The following is a 14,777-nucleotide window of genomic DNA, read 5'->3' on the forward strand; positions in this document are numbered from 1 at the left end:
TATTTATTATATATATAATATATATACTAACATAATAAATAAGCATCGTCACTTGTTACCTGAATCATAAAGGAGGGTATTTCAAGAACACAGATACACAAACACCCAAACATTTAGCCCCATTTAATGACTTTCCTAAAATGTTGAAGGATTAAAAAAATTTTTAATCCTCTCTCTGAAGGATTATTTTAAACTCATTTACTTCAACTATTAAGCATACCAAATACATTGCAAATATCTGGGCTCCTAAATCAACTAGATTTCAGTTTTATATTTCACACATAGAACACAAAAGTTGTCACCTTTATATGTGAAGGTGACATGTACATATGTGACATATACATACATATCTCCTTAGGTATCAGCTAACACACATGCCATGGACTAGTAAAGAAAAGAGATACCAATATAGCTATATACACATATACCCTATGTTCAGCAGCCTTGGGTAGTTTATTAAAAGATTATTTGATATTCTTTTATCACTGTTTCTTAGGATAGTCTGACGTCATTCAGAAGACTGCAATGAGTTGTCAATAAATCAGTGCCTATTTGTATCATCCAGCATGTGTTTAGAAGATACATGGAAAAGCTCAGTACAATCTGGTTACTTTTTATGCATTCAGGAAAAAAAGACAACACATTTGAGCTGTCTGACACCCATGGATAGCCAGAACTTGATGTACTCTCTAAATTTCAACCTTTGTTCAAGAACAATGTTACACACACTCCTAAGTTGAAAGATGTANGACAACACATTTGAGCTGTCTGACACCCATGGATAGCCAGACCTTGATGTACTCTCTAAATTTCAACCTTTGTTCAAGAACAATGTTACACACACTCCTAAGTTGAAAGATGTACTATGGACATCTCATAGTATCTACTTTTGTCTCTGTACGCTCATCTTTTCAAATGTGGTCATACCATTTTATGGGTCTCTAAAACATCCAAAAATCATTACTTTTGACCTGTAGAAAATACAATTAAAAGCTTTTTAAATACATTTTTAAGCCAGAGATTATAATTGCAAATTACAGAAAACTGAACTCATAAAACATACTTTGACCTTCTGTATCAGATACTTCAGGTCAAAACTGACTTTTGGTCTGAGTACTTATCTCCCTGAGGCCCACGAATATCTTCTGCCTCAATCACTTAGCTCATGTTGGAATGTGACACTGACACATTCTAAGGTGACCATGAAATTCATTTAGAGCATGCTAGATATTAATAGCTCAAGCTTGTTGAAAGATATAATAAAGTCATAGCATGCTAAAGGTATCTGAAAATTGCTTACAATCACAGGATATGATCAGATATATGAGAATGTGTTTAATACAAGTTTCTGTCTTGTATTCAAGGCCAACTTGATTTCTAGAACAACAAAAAATGGCTATTCAAGTAAATCTTCTATATTGAATCATTCAAACAGTTTCCTCATGGGAAAGCATACTATAGATGTTTAACTACAGTCATTTAGCTTTGGACTTGCTTTCTTTCAATTCTACCTCCAAAAATTGATTTTTCAAGTTCAGATATGACTGTCAAAATTGTGTCTGTCAGTAACAAATGAACATACCTTTCATGCATGTAGTCAACTCCTAGCAACAGCTGGATAAACCATTCTATTATTTGACTTTCTGGAAAGGTTTTGCCAGCTTCTTTACATTCCTGTATTTTACAGTCCAGATCCCGGCCCTGAAACACAGCAGCATAATTTTTCATATTTTTCTTTCAGTTAAGATTTTAAAATCAAGCTCTCTCTACAACGGTTAGCATATAGCAGTGACTGTTTATCACAAGAAAGTGAGGGCATACTGCCACTCTGGAACTCAGAGCCTCTCCTTGACCAACCTCTAGCCAGGCTCCTTGGAGCCCTCTTCTCAACTAGGCCTCGACCTTGGCTTATAAAGACTTGAACCAATATTAACACACTTCTGATAGCTCAAGGCTACATTCCCAGGGTGACACTAGTATCCCATAAAGTGCCTGCCTGAGAAAACTTACGGTTGCCAAAAGAATTTACTGTTTTCCAGCCCATACCTGTCTCCTGGTATCTGTGGAAGGGTAGGGGCCTAACTTTAATTAATGCCAGTTAGCAAGCCCAGATACACATGAACCAACCCCTTTCTTGCGCTTTGTAATATTTCCCTTCCCTGACTCTGCTCAGGCCCCCACCATTTTCCCCCTTCTTCTAGTGTCCCTTTTCATGGTCCAGTCACCTATGCACTTATCAGAATGTGTGCGCAACTAGAAAGAGCTCAGCTCTTTCCCTGCCAGTTACCAAATAAACTGTTTTCACCACTTTAAGTAATGCCCACTGTGTTTATCTTTGACATCATTCAAGGACAAAAACTCTTCTAGAGTTTTATTTTTATTACATTACTTAAATATTACCTGAAATTTATTTTTATTACATTACATTACATCACATATTTACACGTACCCACATAAAACTAAGAATGACTTTCCTTATACTTAAGAGTTTTATATAACCATAGAAGCCTAACATATATACAAAGTAAAAATATAAAGCCAGTTAGACTCAAATGAATGATATTAATTTAATATAAAGTGATGATGTTTTGGTGAAACTGTATCAGTCCTTACATTGTAAATATGGCACTGGCTGCTGGAGTTCGATTCTTTTCAGTTTGGCTTGTCCAGACTAACATGTGTTTTGCTTAACTCTCTTTTTGTCTCTTTAACTACAGTAAAATTCCCAGGAATACAGCAACGGTTGATTTATGTGGGGTCCAAAGACATCATTTAAACATTCAGTCAGTCTGTCCTCCCACTCACTGGTGATAGAAAGAATAATACTTGTGCCAAAAATGAATCATGATCACAATGACAAACATCTAAAATTGCCTGGCAGAGTCTGATAAGACCCTTTCTGATTATGCTTATATTAATGTATTTCAACTACCATAGAAACGAATATGCAAAATGTAAAATTCTTTCAGAGAAGCCCTATACCTGATCCCCTTTACCTTAAAACACTGGACAATTAAACACAATTCCAGAAGTATGTGTCTGAAGAAAAAATGAGTGAAATGCAAGTGTTTTTGGTCTTCAGGGTATGCCGACAACATAGCCCCATGAGAAAAGAGAGGTACTAAGCCACATTCCTAAGGAACATAAGAGCCAAACATTAAGCTACTTACAGACTTCCTGACAGAGTTTTCACTGTTAAATGCAAAAGAGAAGCATTTATAGGCAATGAAACAATCAAAGGGAAATTACTTCTAATCAAATATTAGGTCAACCAACTGACTCAATTGTAATGCATTTTTTATTTCCTTTCAGTGCAATATGCAAATATTTGCCTTGCATATTCTCACCTTTCACAAGGGCATGACAAGTCAAAAATGGCATACAAACTTCAACTTGCACCCTAGCTCACATTCAATTTTCTGCTGGATCTTCTGGGCCAAGGAGATCAAAGCTTGTTGGGAATTCAAAAATACAGTGAATCGATTATTTGACTCCTTATCAAAAAGACTATCCTTTTCTTCTCATTCTCCAAGCCTACCTTTATATTCCGTCTTTTTAATCCTAGAGTTTATCACAGTTCTGTAGGATCATACATGTTTCTATAAATTGCACAAAACATTTTTTGACAATATCTTGTGAAGTAGACGCAAAAGCACTTCAGATAAAAGGTGGTAGCTGTAAGTGTATATATTTTTCCAATCCAGTTTTCCTCTTCTATCCAAAAGGACCTTTCTCTCTCTCACACACACACGCACACAAATTTTAAAACAAAAAACAAGATATCCTTTCAATATTCCACTTAGATTCTCTGAATATGATAAAATATCCCCACTGTCAGAATGATAATTATATACATGTTGCTGTGTTCTTCCTGAATAGCTTTAGATGAGATGGATGGATGGATGGATGGATGGATGGAAGGAAAGAAGGAAGAAAGAAAGGGGGGAAGGGAGGAAGGGAGGAAGGAGGAAAGGAAGAGGGAGAGAGGGAAAGAAGAAATGAAAAAAAAGAAAAACTTGCCTTATAGAAGTATCAATAAAGCTGCCTGCTTCAACCCAATGTTTCTTACTTTAGAAAGGTCATACGTAAGTACGGTTGTCCCTATGAAAACAGCCTTTGCATTGTAATTGTCTACCCCAATTGTAATAACACTAAAATTTGGACAACTTTGTGTATTAAAATAGCATTCTTTTCAAGAATTTATCCCCAATAAATTATAGAAATATGAATTTTACACATTTGTATTAGCTTTGGTATTGTTTTCTTTGTGAGTGAGCAGAATAATATTCTCTGTGAATTATGTTGCCATGAAGGGAGCACAATCCCTGGGTAACATTTTGTGGTAGTCTGATAATTACATCCTAATGCTCTCTCCTCAAGTGGTGACTGGAACTTGCTTATCTGTTTCCTGCACTGATATTAAGTATGCAAGCAATTTCCCGTGACTAAATAAACATATATACAGACGATTGAAGAAAAAAAAAAAGAACAGGGTCTTTAACAGTGGGCCTCAAAGTGAAATGTCAAAAGGAGATTATACAAATTGCCTCTTCCTCTCTGAGCAGAACTATAAGAAGGAGAAATGAACCAGTTCCCAATATTAAGCAAGGAATATGTTTAGTTGACAAGATAGACCACCAAAAGATTAATCGGAGAGCTGGATCTCATCCTCCTCAAGTTACTGCCCCTGAAATTTTCATTCTGTGCATTTATCTCTAAGAAAAACTATTTGCTTTGAATTTTGTCCTTAAATAAATACTCTTTTCTAAACAAGTCACTCAAAATTAAGACAACATATTTTGCTTTTATATAACAACAAAAAAATATAATTTTTTTGTGAAGCAGTCTGATTTTAACTCAGTAATATGAAAAGCATTTATGACTTTCTTTCTCTAAGCTATCTTCCACGGAAAAATCAAACGTTTTTGATAAAATGTCATACTTCGGTTTAAGAAGTTATTACATTATCTATAGGCGTACTGTCTTCTTAATTTTGTCTTTGAGAAATATTTAATGATGACTTTTATTGCTGAAGAAAACTTTAGTTAAGGGTGCCTGGGTTGGGGCGCCTGGGTGGCACAGCGGTTAAGCCTGTGCCTTCGGCTCAGGGAGTGATCCCGGCGTTCTGGGATGGAGCCCCACATCAGGCTCCTCCGCTATGAGCCTGCTTCTTCCTCTCCCANTGGCTCAGTCGGTTAAAGTGTCTGCCCTCAGCTCAGGTCATGATCCCAGGGTCCTGGGATGGAGTCTGCTTCTCCCTCTGTCCCTTCCCCCAGCTCATGTGCTCTTCCTCTCTCTCTCAAAAATAAATAAATAAAGTCTTTAAAAAAAAAAAAAACTTTAGTGAAGAGTACTGACTTTGACTTAAACCATTATTAATGTTGCCCTAAGTCTATCTTGCTCACAGAAAATGCTTTCTTTCACTAATATCACCCCNGAAAAAAAAAAGGGTGCCTGGGTGGCTCAGTCGGTTTAAGTGTCTGCCCTCAGCTCAGGTCATGGTCCCAGGGTCCTGGGATGGAGTCTGCTTCTCCCTCTGTCCCTTCCCCCAGCTCATGTGCTCTTCCTCTCTCTCTCAAAAATAAATAAATAAAGTCTTTAAAAAAAAAAAAAACTTTAGTGAAGAGTACTGACTTTGACTTAAACCATTATTAATGTTGCCCTAAGTCTATCTTGCTCACAGAAAATGCTTTCTTTCACTAATATCACCCCTTGGAAGTTGCAAATAAAGCTTTGATGTTAACTTCTGAAGTTTTGCAAATCTGTAACCCAAAATGTACCATTTGATGGATTAACGGCATCTCCTCCTTCCCCCATCCCAATTAGCCAACATCAGATTGACTTTGAAATGCCAAGACCTTGAAGAAACAAAAAACAACTCAAATACAGTGTCTAAACACCATCTTTGATTTCATTATAAAGTTTTAAATCCTAAAAGCATTTAATTAAACAAAAGTTAATCCATGTGTTTTTTTCAGTCATCCACAGAAGCACTTACAGCCAGTTTAAAAGGCTAAAGCAGAGCATTCTCAGAAGCCTGAATATCGCGCAACTGCAAGGTCCAGAGCATACGCAAAGAACAAAGTAATCTCAGGATTTTAGTGCTGGAAGAAGCTTGAAAAACTGTTCTGCCCTACTTCGTTTTAAAATAAAAAAGATGCCCCTTATTACTTGGTTGACATTGGAAATGCTGTTCTGTTATACTCTATGTCACCTTTAAACAAGCTTCTTTTTTTTTTTTAATTTNTACTTGGTTGACATTGGAAATGCTGTTCTGTTATACTCTATGTCACCTTTAAACAAGCTTCTTTTTTTTTTTAATTTTTTAATTTTTATTTATTTTTTGATGTAAAGTTCGATGATTCATTAGTTGCATATAACACTCAGTGCACCATGCAATACATGCCCTCCTTACTACCCATCACCAGCCTATCCCGTTCCCCCACCCTCCTCCCCTCTGAAGCCCTCTGTTTCTCAAAGTCCATAGTCTCTCATGCTTCACCTTTAAACAAGCTTCTAATACATGCTTCTAGTGGATCTCAAATGGCAGCAGGAGTCAGACACCCACGTTGCTGGTTTAAAAGGCATATCCTGCACCCCATCAACAGAGACTCTGATTCAGTAAGTCTGGAGAGGACAATGGAATCTGTATTTTTTAATAAAACAAATTGTATTTACTTAGAAGCATTCAGAATGTCAACAAAATGGCTGCAACTTTTTTTTTTAATTACAGAGTGGTATTTAGTTAACAGAAGAACAGCAATGATTTCGTAGAAGCTGCATCAGAGACAAGTAAAGATGAAAAAACTATCATCCCTGGGGGTGCCCCACCGGCTCAGCCAGCAGAACACAACTCTGGATCTCGAGGTTGTGAGTTCGAGTCCCACATTGAGGGTAGAGATTATTTAAAAAAATAAAATCTTAAAAAAAAGAAAAAGAAAAACTACCATCCCCATATATAACTAATTTGTGCTGTGCACCAAAAAGAACCCGCTTTAAATTTCCATGCCAATTTCCCACCTCCACACCGTCCCAGGCAAGGTTAGTGGCTACAGAAAAGACCACCAGGACAGGGCTGTCAAAAGACACATTTGGGAGTATGTTTACGATACAAAAAAAAAAAAAAAAAAAAAAGACACTGTACAGTTTAAAAACAAATCTTACGCAGCCTTACATTTCAGTCTTTTTCTTTAAAAGGAGTGAGTTGTATATAGGGGGTTACATGCTTTTTAGACAAGGGAAAAAACTGCGCTAGCACCAAGCTATTCGTCATCTTCTTCTTCATCTTCCTCCTCTTCCTCTTGACTTCCTCTTCCTTCGTCTTCCTTCTTTTCCTTGTCTTTTTTGGCCTAGACGACTCCTTTTACTGTCGCATCAGGCTTTCCCCGAGCGCCGTATGCAGCAATCTCCTTTCATAGTTTTCCTTCAGCTGGGCGGCCTTCTTTCCATGAGGCTGCTTGTCGTCTGCGGCAGTGTTACTCACGCTCTCCCAGCTTCTTTGCAACGTCACCTATGGATAGGCTGAGATGTTCTCCTTTGATTTGGGGGCGATACTCAGAACAAAAAAGGAAAAGGCCGAAGGAGGCCTCTTGGGTGCATTGGGATCCTTGAACTTCTTTTTTTGTTTCCCCTTTAAGGGGTATTACGTTTTCATTTCTCTTTCATAATGGGCCTTGTCTGCCTTTGCCCTGTCTTCAAATTTTCCTTTCTCTTTAGTAGACATGGTCCCCCACCTCTCTGCGCACTTCTTAGAAACGTCTGAGAAGCTGGTTGAAGCATCTGGGTGCTTCATCTTGTCTTCTCTAGGCAAGTTTGCACAAAGAACTCATATAATGACATTTTTGCCTCTCAACTTCTTAGGATGTCTTCTGCCCATGTTTAATTCCTCAGTGAGGCACAGAGTCACCCAATGCCTGTCTGGCTTTCACTCCCCCCTGCGCTGTCTCTATGGAGCTCAGTGTACCGTAATGGCTGTTGGAATCCGTATTTTTTTTAAAAGATTATTTATTTATTTATTTGACAGAGATAGCCAGCAAGAGAGGGAACACAAGCAGGGAGAGTGGGAGAGGAAGAAGCAGGATCACAGCGGAGGAGCCCGATGTGGGACTCGATCCCGGAATGCCAGGATCACGCCCTGAGCCGAAGGCAGACGCCTAACGACTGTGCTACCCAGGCGTCCCGGAATCCGTATTTTTAAACAAGCATTCTAAGTGACTCTGGGACAGGTAACCCATGGACCACACTTTAAGAAAATGCTGCATGTTGGCTAACTGAACATAATAAAAATAAAAAATAAAATAAAATAAAATTTATGGTTAAATTAAAAAAGAAAATGTTGCTAGATAATAACACAAATGGGCCACATACATATTTCACCCACCAAGGGAAACATTTGGTCCAATAGTTTGAAAAATTCCAAAGGCAAAAGATGTATTTGGGACAGTCAGGGTTGAATAAGAATCATTTTATAATGATATATTTTTAAAAGACTGTGGCATTACTAAAGAGAACACCAATAAATGAAGGTGGAGGGGCAGGGAAGGAGATCATCTGTCGTTGCAGAACGCGAAGATGTTTCCTTAGAATTTTGGAAGTTCACTGTAATGGAGTGCATGAAAGTGGGGGAAATGGAGGCCACACCACACTCTTAAAAGCAAAATAAGAAAATCCAGTTTCTAAATAGGTACTAAATAATGGCGTGTGATATCATGATGTTTATGTCTGATAATATAAATGAGCATTACTGAGTTTAGTTGCTAATTTCTTTTTCTAGATTCTTTTAGAGTAAGTATTCTTCCTGTTCAGGCAAATGTACATGAATAAGAATAAAATGGTAGAACTTATTTTTAACTTAAGAAGTGAAATGAAATGCTTTCATCTATAAATCACTGGGTTATTTTTAAAATAAAGTATTTGAAGTGGATTATTCTGATCCTATTTTTGAACACTTATATTTATATAAAGTATGTCAGCTAAAGCCATACCCCACATGCTGTAAGTTCTACTGGGTTTATGAATGCTTTATATTAGTGCATTAGTACAAATCTTTTAAATAAAACTAGTTTTGCTTTTGAATTTTTTACATTAACAATTTTAAGTAAAAATCAGTGGCCTTACTTTTTTAACTTTGTTGTTAAAAGGCTAAAATATTTCATAGTTTAAACAAAGGAAGAAAATAGAACAAATCAAATTACTTTAATTTTGGTACTTACAAATCATGAGTAGATAAGTTCAGGTATATAAAATCATGAGACACTCACCTGATTTACAGTCTTCCCTAACTGAATAAAGTCTGGACTCATAGAACTGTCACAGAGAAAATTCAGGAAGGCCTACCTACACCAGGATGGAGCTGCCCAGATAAAACAAAGAACCCCGAGGGGCCCTACCTCTCTAAAGATAATGCTTAGTTCCCTCAGTCAGCAGCAATCCCAGCAAAGAAGGCCACTAAAGACAGCCCTGATGTGTGGACACTTGCAGCTCACACTGGGAAGAATGGTTCTATAGACTGAATGTTTGTGTCCCCTCAAAATTCTATGTAGAAATCTTAATCCCCAGTATGACAGTCTTGTGGGGGGACACTGGGAAATGATTAGATCATGAGCGTGGAGGCTCATGAATAAAATTACTGTCTTTATAAAAAGAGACCCCAGACAACTCCCCCACCCCTACTACCATGTGAGGACACAGCAAGAAGATGACCAACCATCTATAAACCAGGAATCTGGCCTTCACAGACACCGAATCTGCTGGAATCTTGATCTTAGACTTCAAATTTCTGTTGTTTGTAAACCACCTGGTCTATGTATGTTGCTACAGCAGCCTGAGTGGACTAAGACAGATGGTCACTAATCAATGTCACAATAATCAATATCCCAGGATCTCTCTCAACCACAAAAAAACAATTTGGATGGTAGTGGCCCCAGACACAGGACAATAAACAGTAGCTTTATAAGACATATCATTGCCAAATTCACTTGCAAGAGTGTACTGACACCTACTAGAGGTTCAAAATTATAAAACTCAGCCTACTTACTTGGTTTATTTAAGCAGTTTTACATAAATAAGAAACATAAGAGAAATTTTCAAATTATCTTTTTCACAGTACAAACAGATCCTTGGCAAGTAATCGCTTGAAAATTGCTATCAGTCCCATTAGCGTTTAAGAATTTGCATGTTTCCTCCTTCTGGCATGAATCATACTAACAGCTACAAGTCAGACTCAGAGTTTAAAATTACCTTGCCTTCTAGAAAACAACTGGAAAGGGGAGACAGGAGTAGCAAAGATTATAATCACAACTTCCCTTATTGACAGGTGCAAAGCTCTGATAGCCATTTTTTCAATATTCATTATTTCAAATCCCTAAAAAAAAACTAACAAAAGAGGTGTTGTTACACTATCTTAATATCAGGAAAAGCATCAGAGAAATGAAATAACTTGAAGGAAATGGACCAATGGACCAAGATTTGAACAGAAGTCAGTGTGATGACCAAGTCCACACACTCTCCACTATTTCAAACCCTAACTAGTCTCTGAGTGAGAGAAATAAAATACTTAATAACATCACCAACACATTAAAATATCCACGTGTGTGCAAACCGAGAGACATGTGTTTCCTTGTTTATGTATAACTGGAGATAAAAACAGAATATTAGTGAGAATAAGCCAAGAAAAGGAAATGTACATGTGAATTGTGAGATGATCACCACATTCGAGTTAACTGACACCTCCAATACTTCACACAGTTATTTTTTTTCTTTTTCTTTTCTGTCTCTTTTTTTTTTTTTGGTGGTAAGAGCACTTGAGATCTACTGTCTTCACAAATTTCAGGCATACAGTACAGTGTTATTAACTATGTCACTGTCCACAGAACTAAGTTCTAGATTCCCAGAACTTGTTCATCTTATAACTGAGAGTTTTCATTTTATATTTTTCATACTTTCCTATAATTCACATAGGCTTGACTAGTGCAGAAGTTTGTGTTCTGGGCCATGATTTGAAACATGTTTAGTTAACATAGTTGGTCTGAGCAATAAAACAGTCAATCTCTTCTAATTCATGTCTGTGTGCAAGTAGATAATTACATGCTTGGGGAGGTAGGAACCATGGACTATTGGTTGATTCTATTAAATATTAAGGAAGGAATTAGAGTAATCCAAGTAAAAAGAAAAAAAGGAGCAGTTTTCCTAATACCCCTGGTCCTGGTTCTACCCTGGATGAAATTCAATATTCCAGCCATGTAATTGCCAGAAAAATCATTCCACCTCTCTGGGGTCTTGCTTCCTCATCTATAAAGTAGAACAATATATAAGAATCTACTTCTTGAAAAAGGATGAGGGCGTGTTAAGAAGACACAGGAGCCAACACGAAGGAGCCCCAAAGGCTAAAGCTGGAAGAGTCTGAACAACAAAATAAATAAGGAGTATTGGGTTATAACCCACAGAATAAAATAAATATTCATGAGTTCATGATAATAGAAAGAATTGAATAAATACATAAGTGGAAAACGAACAGTAGAAGAGCGCTTCCTTATAAGAGAATCCCAATTAGTAAATGTAGAAAGAATGAGGGAAATACATAATCACCATTAGGAAAACATCAGAGAAAAAAGAGCTCCAGACAACCTTCACTGGAAGATGCTAAAATCAGTGGGTGAAAGTTTGAGGAAATACAGGATTATTAGCAGTCTCAAAGTATCTTTCCCAAGATACTTATCCACTACAAAAAAGGAAATAGTATAACTTTACAGTGGAGAAATCCAGCAGATACAACTTCAATCAAAAAATCAAAGTTAACATCACCAGTAATAAGACGTACTAACATCATGTCCCCTCTTAATATGATACACTAAGAAGGACAACACATCACTGCTCTGGTAGTCTTGCCCAGAATATATAATCTCAATCTAATCATGAGAAAACATCAGACAAATCCAAACTGACAGGCCTTCTAGAAAATAACTTACCAGTACTCATCAAAAGTAGCAATGTCATAAAAAAAAAGGCTAGAAAGGGAAACTGTCACAGATCAGAAAGGACTAAAGAGATACAACAATTAAATGCATTGTAGAATCCTAGATTGGGCCCTGGAACAGACAAAGGCACAGCAGGGAAATTGGTAAAATGTTAATATTCTGGGTTTGATAACTGTACAGAGGTTATAGAAGTTGTTAACATTAGGAAATGTGTTTAACTGCAAACGCATTACAATTAAAAGTGAAGTATCAGGTTCTTAATCATGGTCCATGATTTTCTATTTCTGAGCTTTTTATCACATTATTCCCTTTAACTCAAATGTCCTTGCCCCATCTCCCTTGACCAAATCCTTCCCATACTTACAAGTTCAAATATAATGCCAGTTCCTCCATGGTTCCTGCAGTCCAAAGTCATTTCTACTCTTAGCTCCCACAGCACTTTAACCACCTCATTCCCTTGACCCTTACCACATCCCCCTTGTATTTTTGCCATTGTTAGAAATGCTTCATTTTTTTTTTACCAGACAGGTTCATTAAAGAAATATTATTGTATTATCTCTGTTGTCCCACACTTTCTAGAATTGTATCTGACACAGAGTTGGGGATCAGTAATGGCTTTTGGAAAGACCTTTGATTACTACTGCCTTTATGAATTTGACATTCTTAAGGAACCAATGAATAACCTAGAATGCCAATTTATATTCATATGCACTGAGAACTACAACTGCCACGACAACAGGGAGCTCTTGTCAGTTTAGCCAGCAGATTTTTTTCCTTTTAGAAGAGGCCCAAGTAGAGAGCTGCACTGTAATCAGAAACTGCACATGGAGCAAGAATAGGCCAGGCAATTTTCATGAATAATAGAACCAAGTGAGGTGCCTGAGCATAAAACCTAACCCCGTGTCAGAGCCATACTTCCCAGTTCTCAGGTCTGGGCCTCATCTTTGCTCAGTGCTCCAGTTTTCCTTTAGGACTCCATTTTTCTATTTGTACACTAACCATTCCCCTTTTTATGCAGTTTGCAGCCCTGGCTACACATTTGAATCACTTGGAGAGCATTCAAACCTCCTGATGTCTAGATAAAAATCCAGGTCAATTAAATCAGACTTTCTGGAGATTGGCCTCAGGTCTTGTGGTTTTTTAAACCTTTTGGTGATTCTAATATACAACCAAAGTTGAGCACTACTGTTATACTGATAAATTTTTGTTTAGTCATGTCAATATCACTAAGCAGAAAATAGACAAGTCCAACCTTTCCTGCTCTTGGTGGATAGTCATATGTCCTCTCTCCACTGAAGATACGTGATCTCAACTATCCTCTACTGCATCTGCTGAGTGAATGCGCGGGGTTTCTCACCCAAAGGGACAACCTTCAGGTAGTATCTCACAGGTCTCTAGTGCAGTACATTGTTAGGGAGCCAGCAAAATAAGGCAGGACAAAATGCTTTTGACATATGTAACAGGTAGAAGGATCCAATGTTTTATCTTTTACCATTAGTGTTTGACAGAAATGAGGTGAGAGGCAGATGGAAGCAAGTAATAAAGAATTCGTGAGGGGAAAAAAAAGAAATTTCTGAGTGCTGATTTCCTTCTGGCTCACTCCTTGGGTCCATGTGATACGAAAATGAATCAGAAAAAGTTTGAAAGTTTGAGATGGTTTCTACCATGTATAATGTGTTGAGTGCCAAGAGACATAAAATGCTATCGGGTGTGGTGGAGGGACCAGGTGGGGAGAGACTTCCAGCCAGGAGATTATGGGAGTCTTTGTAAAGGAGGTGGCATTTCTGCTCATCCTGGGAGGATGACTAGGATTTGAAGAAGGACATTCTGAAAGAGAAAGGTCCAAGTAGAGATGAAGAGGTGTGAAACTGTGCAGTACGGACAGGAAACAGGAAGTAGTTCCATTTAACCTTGGATGATGCGGGTGGGGGAGAAGAGAAGACACCAATATTTGAAATACTTTCCCACTTTGGTAGTTTTGGAACTGTTCCCCATCAAAGGTTTGGTTAGATCTTGGCAAGAAGTTGTGAGTGTTCAGTTATTGGCTTTTCACACTCATAATCTGATGGGATGTGCCCAAAGGATTGAAGGGTGGATGTAGCAGCCTCATGAATGTGTTTATATATTTCAATCTTGTAAGGTCCCAAATTAAATTACAAAAGAGCAAACTTGGAGATAAAAAGACCAACTATTTCAATGGTGATGGCATTTTCCTACGAGGTGCAAGTTTGGCCACCTGGTATTTCCAATATTCGTTTACCTCAATAAAAAGAGGATAATGCCAAGTTTGTGTGGGGTAAAAGCAAATTTGGGTCTGAAGATGAGAAATATCTCTGTTAACAACAAGAACCAGCTATCCGCACACATCATTCCTTGGGAGTCGGGGAAGTGACAGCCTGACAGCTCAGCAGCATGGAGCCCTGGAAGCCCCGCAGCAGTTCCCCAGGCCTGCCTGCGGTCGTCACCATGGCAACGCCCCTCCTGAGAGAGTAGCTCAGCCCTTGGAAACAATCAGAATTTAAAATTAACGCAAATGATCCTGGACTGGATCCTATGCAAGAAAAAACATACAGAAATGTCCTTTCTAAGGTCATAAATGGGACAAGTGGGCTACATTTGAGGACAGATTGTGGATTAGATGGGTGGTTCTCAAACTTATATGTGTTTTGGACTTTCCTGGTGGACTTGTCAAAACAGAGATTGCCCGATGCCACCCCTCCAGAATCTCTGATTCAGTATGGCTGGGGTAGAGTGCCCAAGTAACAGTGATGCTGCTGGCCCGAGATCACATTTTAACAAGCA

At 37.9% G+C, this 14,777-nt stretch overlaps 1 protein-coding gene and 1 pseudogene across 11 annotated transcripts in view; both read right to left on the minus strand.

Moving 5' to 3' along the window:
- Positions 1 to 14,777, minus strand: part of NEK11 (NIMA related kinase 11) — a 231,332-nt gene that overhangs the window by 172,442 nt on the left and 44,113 nt on the right. For 10 of the 11 annotated variants that reach the window (XM_019803185.2, XM_034662010.1, XM_011229202.3 and 7 more), the window contains one exon: positions 1,583 to 1,701. In XM_019803185.2, coding sequence (XP_019658744.2) covers positions 1,583 to 1,701 — 119 coding nt within the window. Of the gene's footprint in view, positions 1 to 1,582; positions 1,702 to 14,777 lie in introns of those variants that run through there. The other variant, XM_034662016.1, reaches the window with a different exon arrangement.
- LOC100482441 lies at positions 7,155 to 8,097 on the minus strand (annotated as a pseudogene).

This window comes from Ailuropoda melanoleuca, chromosome 6 (assembly GCF_002007445.2).
Source record: "Ailuropoda melanoleuca isolate Jingjing chromosome 6, ASM200744v2, whole genome shotgun sequence".
NCBI lineage: Eukaryota > Metazoa > Chordata > Mammalia > Carnivora > Ursidae > Ailuropoda > Ailuropoda melanoleuca.